This window comes from Meleagris gallopavo, chromosome 28, assembly GCF_905368555.1.
Source record: "Meleagris gallopavo chromosome 28, MGAL_WU_HG_1.1, whole genome shotgun sequence".
Taxonomy (NCBI): domain Eukaryota; kingdom Metazoa; phylum Chordata; class Aves; order Galliformes; family Phasianidae; genus Meleagris; species Meleagris gallopavo.
Window position 1 is genome coordinate 3,895,769 of NC_139431.1, and position 10,355 is coordinate 3,906,123.

At 49.7% G+C, this 10,355-nt stretch overlaps 1 protein-coding gene across 1 annotated transcript; it reads right to left on the reverse strand.

Annotated features, from left to right (window-relative positions):
* Positions 1–7: 7 nt before the first annotated feature.
* Positions 8–10,060, reverse strand: AMPD1 (adenosine monophosphate deaminase 1). The gene is made up of 15 exons (XM_010724372.4): positions 10,024–10,060; positions 6,447–6,621; positions 5,779–5,938; positions 4,582–4,744; positions 4,135–4,354; positions 3,514–3,643; positions 3,096–3,290; positions 2,806–2,937; positions 2,555–2,718; positions 2,298–2,424; positions 1,678–1,841; positions 1,217–1,337; positions 569–742; positions 316–426; positions 8–170 (listed from the first exon to the last, which is right to left on the reverse strand). The coding sequence occupies exons 1-15, from the start codon at positions 10,043–10,045 to the stop codon at positions 15–17; spliced, it is 2,214 nt and encodes a 737-aa protein (XP_010722674.1). The 5' UTR covers positions 10,046–10,060; the 3' UTR covers positions 8–14.
* Between the last annotated feature and the right edge of the window lie 295 nt (positions 10,061–10,355).

Sequence of the window (10,355 nt, forward strand, 5' to 3'; positions counted from 1 at the left end):
GCCCGTACTGCTCGCTACTCGGCTTTCAGGCCCTCCGCGATGAGGTTGAGCTCGTAACACCACGTCTCGTAGCGATAGGCCATGCGGATCTGAGCCACGTTGGTCTTCCGGACGTCGTTGCCATGGGGCCCCTCCTCCTGGTATTTCTCACCCAGGAACTTGGCTTTCTCCTGCCACGTACAAGCACAGGGTAGGGGTTCTCACAGGTCCCTGCCGGCAGCACCGGCACAGATGCAGGAGCTGCAGTGCAGAGATGCCCGTGGCCCTGCTGGAGCTGCTGGCCCGCTCTGCTACCCGCCCTCCCCAGGCACCCACCTCGTGGGACAGCCCACACTGCAGCACGCTGTTCCTGGCAATCTCACACATGTCACAGGTGCTGAGTTTGAAGACCTGGGCAGCGATGGCGTACTCCTCCATCAGGGGCTCCTGTAGCCAAAGGTTGCATTAAAAGCCAGGCAGCTTCTGCCTGTGTAGCCCACACGGCTGCCCCATAAACGTGCTGTCCCCAGCACACCCCGCCCTCTGCCACTGCTGCTGGCTCCTGTGACAAACGAGGCCCACACAGCACCTTGGTGTAATGAAACTGCATGGGGTCATCTGTAGAAAGGGACACCATAAGGCCCTTCTGGTGGAAGTCAAGCAACGGATTCTTTGCATACTCCAGGAAGAGGCTGTTGTTGCTGAGGGGGGACATAGCGATGGGAATTTGGGCAAGGAAGTACAGATACTGCAGCACTGGGCTCTGCAATGGAGAGAAGAATTGTCAGATATAGGGATAAAGCTGCTGTGACCTCCACCTGTTCAGTCTCACAACTCAGATCAACCCAGTCCCACAGCCAGAAAATCTGCTGCACAGCACTCATAAAGGTCAAAGTTGTGTAGGCAAGCTAGGAGTTCTCCAGGGCCCACGTGGAGCATGAGAGACCAAGCGAGTTGAGGTCTGAGGTCATCCAGACTTCAACTCCAGTGAGATGTATTTATAAAAATGATAGGTCTGTGATGTTAAACCCTTTGGAAATATGAATATGTTTCCCACCTGCGGCCACAAACATGCCTGGGGAAACCCAGGGAATCACATATTGTCTGCTGGAAGCCAGGCTGTCTGTGTAAGGCTAAGGCAGAGGCATGATGAACTATCAGCTACAGCAGAAGTCAGCTGTGAACACGTTCTCCTTCTCTGCCACTTCATTGCTCTGTGGCAGACTACTCCACTCACCTTCTTGAGGTTGAGACCATGGGAGATGTTATCTGCTGTCATGAAGGCTGCAAGCAGGTGTGTGATGGCCCCAGCTTCCCCACAGTGTGGACGGAAGAGGAACGTGTTCATACCACGCTGCCTAAACACACAGAAGGAGGACTCAGAGCAGGTAAGCAGTAGGGTTATATGGCACATGATGCAAGATTCCCCTACTTCAGATCCGGCTCAGCCCCTACCAGTGTGTTCCCCAAGAAGCCAGCTTGACCTAACTTGTACTCTTTCCTCACCTCCATATACAAGAGATGCATCTCTGCAGTCCTAAAGTTTTCACCCCATTTGATCATACTTCCTATTGATGAACGTTGGGAAATTGGACTGGGACAAGAAGCTCCAAACTACATCAGTTGCAGAGCAAGAAGTGCCCCTGCTGACTTCTGCCAGCCCATCAGGTGTGTCCTTTAGCAGATCTGGGGTCTCACCTGCGCAGGTTGTTAAGCACCAGGATGTTGGCATACATGTAGTATACATAGTAGGTATAGGATGGGTTCTTTGCAGAAGTCCACTGCTCTGGCTTTGGACTTTTAGTAGAGAACATGTGTCCGCTGTGCTTGGATTCATCATCCACGCTGTCAAAGCCAGTGATCTGCTTGGCAAAATAACAAAAGAAGCTGCATCTCAAAGCTCCTCACATCATCATGGCCAGGTAGGCTGCCTCACTTTGTCCCACTGCAGCTTACCGTACCTTGACTGTAGCCCACACCCCTGCCCTACCAGGAGCAGAGTCAGGAGCAAGGTTGTAGACCTTCCTCCCCATGAACCCCCTGGCTCTATCAATGGGTTGAAAGAAGGCTTAAACCAAACCATTTATCCAGGAGTTAAGGGGACAGCATTTCTCACAGTCCCATAGCAGCCCAGCTCAGGGTGACTGATCCCTCCCTTTCATCACTTCTGGACTCACATCCTTTCCCAGAAAATGGCAGAATAGCCACAATCCAACTGATGATATTTTCTGTGCCAGAACGGATGTCCTATTTCTTGTGCCCAAACAGGAACATCCTGGGCTCACCAGACCCTGACAGCACCATGAAGTGACACTCACGTGGCGTAGAAAGACACTCAGCTCTTTGTGGGCTTGAGGATTGACAGTTGCCTCAAACACAGGAACAAAGATATTTTCCAACATCTTCCCGAAGTGTGGGAGGAAATTCCGAGATCTGAACACATCACTGCAGACAGATACAAAGATTAGTCACTATCAGAGGAACATGGCTCACTGTTCCCATAACTCCTTTTGGGTTAAGAATAAGGTACTGTGCACTGTAAGGCAGAGTGCTCTGTGAGAAGCACAGCACATACTAAATCCTGGGTACTTGGATCATCCACTTCATATTGGGGGAGTAGACCCGGTGTCTGTTGAACCAGTTGGCCAGCTTGGGCCACTCTTCAGCTGATCGCCCATAGATTGAGAGGCGAGGCTCTGCATGCTGGTACTTGGCATCCTCCAGATCAGAGCCAACCTCCTAGGAACCGAGAAAACATACTGTACACAAGTATCCTCTATCCTGAGTGCAGCAGCCCCACAACTTTCTCCTCCCCTGTATTCATACCTTGATGATGGTAGCAAAGTATTCACCATTGATGGTGTTTTCTGTCTTCAGGTAGAGGTCACGGAGTTCACTGGCACCCACGGGGTTGTACTTAGCATTGAATTTGTCAAAGCGCTGAAACGTCTGACGCCCCTGGAGTAGAGATGACAAGGGGCAAATCCTGTAAACACATGCTGAGTCCAGGCATACCAGCTGGGCAGGGACTGATCCACAGAAGCCAGAATGGGAAAGTCAGGATGCCATGCCCTACCATGAATGCCAGCATGCACAGTGTGTGCCCTGCCACTTACAGCATGGACATCCAGGGAGTCCACTGTCAAGTCATATGGGTGCAGATTGAGCTTCTGAAAAAGTTGTTTCAGAGTGAGCTTTTCACCTTTGGCGTCATAAACTACACGGTCAGCATCCACACGGTATGACTTCTTGATGAAACGCAGAAGGTGCTTCTGGTTCATGCAGGCTGCGGCATGGATGTGTGTATCCACCTGAGAAGGCAAAGCAACAGCTCTCCAGCTTCAAGATGGCGCTGCTCGGATAACATCATATATCCCTTAGCTGAACCCAAATTGTGTAAGGAACACGGCTCCGCCATGTTCCCATTAGCAGGTGTCCCAGCCCTTGACCGCAGTATCCACATTTCTCAGAGAGCAGCAGTTGCCAAGAGAGCTCAGCTGCAGGGTTTCTGGGGCTGTGAGCCTTGCCGTTTACCTTACGACAATTGTAGAAATCCCGATGAGGATTGTTCTTCAGCTCTTTCATCTCCTCCATCTCATTTAGCATTTCGTGCACTTGGAACTTGTATGAGAGGAACTTCAGGCGCCGATGACTATAGGTCTTACTGGAAAAAGGGCAGAAGAGCATCTGGGCACAGAGAGTCAAATGCATGGGGGTTGAGCTTTCACCCCAACTGGAGGAGCTCGCACTGCCTTGGCCTGCCTCCCCATGGTGCTGCTTCTGGCTGTGTCACAGAGCTCTGCAGGAAGGCCTTGCAGATAGGAGCATACCCACAGGAGATGTCTTCAACCCCTCCACACTGACTTTGCTCAAGACCCCAACCAAGATGGCTGAGAAGGAGCGAGGACACTTAAGTAGCCAGCAGGCTGTTGGTATGGCAAGGTGGGATTCTGAGGCTATCCCTCAACACTGCCCCTCCAAGCCCCCTACCAAAAGGGTACAGAGCTGGCAGAATTTTCCCATTTGGGTTTCTGGCTACTGGAGCAGGTCTCTCCCTCCTTTCAGGAAGAAGAAGGGGCAACCATGGCTCTGCCCTGGTCCTCCCTCTGCCTGCTGAGGCCGTACCAGTTTGATTGCCTCAGGCTGAGCACTTACACAGGCCCCTGTGCAATCAGGGCCAAGAGGAAATTCATGTCATCAACAAAATGCTTGAGGTTGGGGTAAGGCAGGTCCTTTGGCTCATTTCTTCCAGCTGCTGCCTTGTCACTATAGATGTAAACGATCCCATCCTTCATCTGGACATGGTATCCCAGGTCCTCAGGGAGATTCCCAGTTTCAAAGGGATCCTGTCCATCCTTCACTGGCGGGGTGAACACTGCACCAAAGGGAGAATACTATGGGGCTGTGGCTGTCTGCCAAAACCCCACAAGCCCGCCACACTCCTTCACCCCCAGCAGAGGACAGGCACAGCCCGAGCACCAACAGTGAGGAGTCCCAGGCAGGTAATCTCCCAATAGAGCACTGTGTATGTAACTCTTTTCTGACACCTTGCCATCCTAATTTGAAGCCAGTGGGCAAAACTCTGCAGGTGCTTAAACATACCTGGGCCAGCATCACTTGCCCTCCAGACTTCACCTTCAATAGTACGCAGGTACTGTGATGGGGTCCTGGGAAACCTCTGCAATGACTTCTGCATGTATTTCTCCCGGATGCACAAGGCACGGTACAGGCCTTTGCAGACAACTTCAAAATCTTCCACTGTCACCTGCAAGAGGGCTGCTGTTGGTGTAACCATGCAACTGGAACATAGCTGCTTGAGAGAGACTGTGGTGCATCAAGTCTTAAAGGGTGCAAGCGTGTTTACAGCAAGATACATATTTGATCATCCTCTCCCTTCCACTGTTCTGCCTGAGCAGGACAAAGAAGGGATGATGGGCAAAGTCCCAGACACGGCAAAGGGAGATTCTTTATGCTGCAACAAACAAAATTTAGCTGCCACCCCCTTACATTCCTCGCCTCATGCTGTAGCTGGAACCAAAATGGAACCTAGGCCTGGGCAGAAGACTGGGTACTATTTCTGGAGCCCGGGCTGAAACTGAGCAACATATACCAGACCAATATGTCAAGAATTTGATTTACTGCACAGACAAGTGTTTCGGGCGGCACGGATTGGCCAGACTGGGGCAGCATGACAGAATATTTTGCACCAGTTGCAGCTAAGCACAGTCATGGCAGAAGGAATGTGCCTGCTGCATGCTGGTTGGAATTTCAGTTTCCCCTAATTGCTCCTCTGCTATAAAACCCCAGGTTGAGCAATCTGCCAGCAGATCTGCCAGCAGTATCTCACAAATGGCACAGCAGGAGGCAGTGGAAGAAAGGAGGAGAAAGAGGAATTTGTTCAGGATGTGCTAGCAGTGCTGTCCACCCTATTCTACATGACCGTGTAGGGTTTGGACATCCTGAGGTCCCCTTGCAACCTCAATCATTGTGTGCACAGGTCTTAAGCAGACACAGCTGTGTGCATCAGAATGAGCATCACCCTCCCACGTACAGAGAATCCCATGGGAAGTACACGGCACTCCCTGACACTCCTGTTAAGGCATTCAGCTCAGGATCCTGCAGGGGACACAGCAGGAACATCATCAGATGCTTATAAGACGTATGTAGAGCTGGAAAGCACAAACTGCCCCCACGCATCTTGCATGGACGTCTGTGACAGTGGGCACTCGTGAGGGACAAGCAAAGACTAGATGAGGTAGCAGTCAGCACAGGGAAGTTGAATGGCCATGAAATACCTACCCCAGAGGCATAATCCCCTGTGATCTGTACCCTCTGGAAGTCAGGCACCGATTGGTACTGGGGGGAGGTAGAGATGATCTCATCAATAGTGGACAATCCAGTCTTCTGAGCCAAAGGGACTGCCAGTGCAATTGTCTTCAGGCTGAGCATGCGCTTCCTCCTGCCAGGAAGGAAAGCCTCAGGCAAGCAGCCCCAGCTCCTTGGCTGCACACAGGGCAGGGGCATTTACCAGCCACCTTCCAGCTGTGTGCAACATCAATAATCTTTCTGCTGCTTTCTGAGCACCTTAAATGAACACTGCCAAGAGTAGAGGGTGCAGCACATGAAAGTAGCCATGGACTTTCAGCCACTGTCCCTGGAAGTCTCCCCTTTCCATAGAGGTCCCCAGGTCTCCATCTCAAAGAGACCTGTGGCCATTGCAATGACAATGCTGAGGTAACGGGACAAAAGGGTTTTTCTGTCCAACAGTAGAAGAAATACTTGAAAAGGAAACCCAGAAGCATCTGACAGATGCTGTAGGATTACCAAGGATGTAACCAGGCCTGGGTGTGCTAAGCTATTTTTCCCGGGCCTTGATTTATGAATCTCTTGCTTTTCTTCCGCCTCTGGCTGGGCACAAGCTGACACTGCCCTTCCCCTCTTCTCCCACCACCCTGGTTGTTGCTCACCGCTTTTCTGCTGCGGAGGAACTCTCCTGAAGCATCATGTGTGTTCTCATTTCATGGCGTGAAATGGGGCAGATCTCTTCCACATCGAAAGGAGAGATCTCTTGCCTGGTTGCCTCATCTTTTACCTCAGAGGCAAAGACCTTCTCTGCGAAGGAGCGCGTTGCCTCATCTATCTCTGCAAGGAGAAAGAGAAGGCTATAGGGTCAGATGGGTTCCTAATTCCCAGCCACCCTAACAGAAAGGTGCCTCCTGCAGCCAGCTCTCACGTCCTTAAAACACCTCCACTCTGCCTGGAAGACTCTGAGTGCCCTCCTAACAGAGCTTGTCCCACACACTGTGGGCTGCAGGGGTATCTAAGCATCCCCAGCATAACAGAAAAGGTAAATACAGTTTTCGGTGCAAGTAGCACAAAACAGCTCAGAAAGAAGCAAGCTCTTGGGAAGGGAGCATAGGAGACAAAGAGGGAGACTGGCAGAGCCAAAAGGCATCCAGGCAAGATGAAGACAGGTGGACATGGAGATGGACAAAGCCAGCAGCCAAAACAGTTCCTGCCATCACACTGTAGCTGAATTGCTCCTAGCTAGGAGCTGTGGCCTGGATTCCTCTCAGCCCGTCACAGCCAGCATGCTGCAGAAGTACCAAACAATATGGCCCTACGGAAGTCTCCATGGGCAAAATGAGCTGGAATTCTAGGGAGCAGGAGGAGGAGGGTGGTTAAAAGCATTTATACTGCCAGCAAAGCAACATAAAACAAGACTTCTCTGGGGAACATCTCAAAATGTATGTTTGCATAGCAGCATATGAACTAATCGAGCAGGTTTCTCTGGCAGTTGGCAGCTCAGCATGAAGCACAGTGAGTATTGATGCTGCAGGTCAGCTACGTGGGACCACACCACTGAGATGTCTTCCAAGATGTTGTGGTCAGCAGATGAGGACCAAGGCAGGGAGGGCTGATGCATGACAGAATTGTGGTAGACCTAGAATTGATTTTCAGCACTGAAACTAGACAACTTCTCATGGGGCTTTACAGGGAAAAACATTAAAAACCAGCAGCAAATCGCTGAGTTTACAGTTCCAAGGTCCTGGCATCAGGTTAGTTAGGAAACATCACACAGAGGCTTCCTTTCCTTGCTGTTACATGATAAATCACAGGAAAGATACAAGCGCCAGGTCCATTTCTCAGCAGTGCAATGTCACAGGAGCAGCATTTCAGTGGCATGAGTTGCCCGTTGTTGTGAAGTTGCAGTATCACCACCAGGCCTCTACACACAATTCCTTGCACTTTTTTTTATTACTGTCCAGTGTCAGGGATCTGGGGACACCAGGTGTCTCAGCAATAAAGGGTCACTGCTGACACGTGAGGTCTCAGCAAATAGGAAGCAGGAAGGCAAAGGCAGGAATACCATTCTGGGGGTTTCAGTGTGAGTGAAGGATGTGAAACATTGAATCTGTTCCCTCATGGATCAAATCCACTAGGAGCATGACTGATTTGGAAAGAGTTATTTTAGGTTAGATCTCTGTTTAGAGACAAAAAACCAAAGTGTGAATAGGTGCCAGGGAAAATGCAGAATGTTTCCCTCCTCCACAGAGGAAAATATTCCTCTGAACAGGAGCTTGAGGGTGCTAGAACAACATTTAACCAAAAGTAGGTTCCAAGGACCAAAAGGACTGAAGCCATTCTGTAAAGCAGTGAGGGGCACAACTGGCACTGCTGAGAAATAGCATCTGCTTGAACTGCAGAAACAGGGCCATGATCGTGTAACTGCTGTCTGCTCCCAGCGATCATGTTCTGACAGTAACACAGGAGAGCATGTAGGAAAACACCACCATACTCACGTTTGTCTTCTGCTGTTGGAGATGAAACAGAAACAGAATAAAAACAGATGTGGATCAGCCCTCCAAAAATCTCAACCTTTTTGCCTTATCATCATGCCCGTAATTAAAAAGTGATTGTAAATTACAAACCTAGGCAGAGCATTACACTTACAAAAGGAAGTCATAGAATGGCGTGGGTTGCAAAGGCCCACAGTGCTCATTCAGTTCCAACCCCCTGCTATGTGCAGGTCACCAACCAGCAGCCCAGGCTGCCCAGAGCCACATCCAGCCTGGCCTTGAATGCCTCCAGGGATGGGGCATCCACAGCCTCCTTGGGCAACCTGTTCCCGTGTGTCACCACTCTCAATGTGAAAAAAGTCCTTGTTCCTTCTTAACATCATAAAGACGTGAGGTCAGTATTCATATTCTGTGATATAGCTTCAGCAGTCCGTGCATAAACAAAGCACATTACAGATACCAGAGGCTCTCACAGAGCTCAGGTTTACCTTCTGGGAAGCTCTAGATTTACCTCCACCTATCCCAGGGGAAGAGAGTTTTCTGGAACCTACATCACCTCAATCAATACTAAAAGCACCTACAGGATACCTGGTTACCTAACAGGACGCAGCTGTCCTGAAAGGTCTCCCCCTACACCTGTGTTCAGAAGTAGGAATGCAGAAAAGCATTAGAAATAAGTTAAGATGGCAAAACAGCATTCTCCAGCCTGAACAAAAAATAAAATAAAAATTAAATTAAAATTCAGTGACTTAGAGTACTGAGGCTCTTTCACCACTGTTTGTCTGTCCATGACTCACCATCCTCCATGAAGATCAGGATGGACAGCAATTCAATTATATTAAGTTTCTCTCCTGATCTCCTGCCACCTGTTGTCACATCTCCACTTATTTGCTACCAGAATCAGATAGCTGAGACATTGCAGCTCTTCACTTCTGGGCGTTCAAGGGAGCACCAGCACTCTGAGGATGCTGCTTATGCCCTTGCTATCTGACCCAGAAAATTCACACTGGAGCTCTCTGTCTTTGCAGTCACCAGCTGCTCACTTTCCAAAATCCAGCCTACATTTGCAGTTCAGATGCTTCCAGTCCTGGCATTTGAACTCCACATATTGATTTGCAAACCAAGTATCCCAGAAATGCTCAGTGTTTGACCTTCCATTTCTTTAGTGGATAAAAAATACACATACAAAGGTCAAACTCCCATTGATGTCACAGGTCCAGGCTGTAGTACCAGCTTCACTTACTGGGACATATCTGTGGCAAAACAGAGCACTGCAATTCTAAATATGCTCTTTTCAGACCTATTAGGTGCTGAGATTCTCCAGGGCTCAGTTACAGCAGTTGCACCCTTTTGCACCTCCCTGCAAGGCTTGGCCGACCCTACTGTACCCAACCTGTGCTTCCCACCCCCTGGGCACTGCAGCACCCAACATCTTCTAAGTGCACTCAGGTTGACTGGAGACTCCTGAAATCCCTTTGGTCCCTTCTACAACCATTTTATATCAGGATACTGCAGGAAGGATAACAGGTTTTTCCCCCACTATGAGCGGAGCAAGATTTAAACAATACAACCTTTTTTTCTACTTTACTGTTCAAAAATGCCTCCAAGCAGGAAGAAAAATGCTCACAGACCCTCAAGCTGCATCCCTGGACTGCGAAAACAGCACAGCACCAAAATCTCAGAGCCTGTCAGCTAACAAACCTGCCCTGTGTCTCCCTGTCTTGCTGCTTGCCTTCAGACCTACCTGGAATTTTTGCTTGTGACATCTTTGCAGCAAGTTTGCAGACCCCCAGGTAACACCCTGCTGTAACACAGCACAAGTAGCTGACTGACTGCTCAGCAGCCTAACGCTTATTTTACTGCTTTCCCTTCCCTGTAATTAGACTCTCCCCCTCTAAAAGGAGAAGGGAGATGAACGGCAGGACTATTTAAAGTGCTGCCACACGCACTTGCACTGAAACAGGTGAAACCAGGGCTCAAATTCAACTTTTTTTTTTTTTTTTCCTCCTTTATTAGGCTTTCATTTCACATTTAGTCAAGTTTTGGCCACTGTCTGGCCAGACTGTCGCAGCTCAG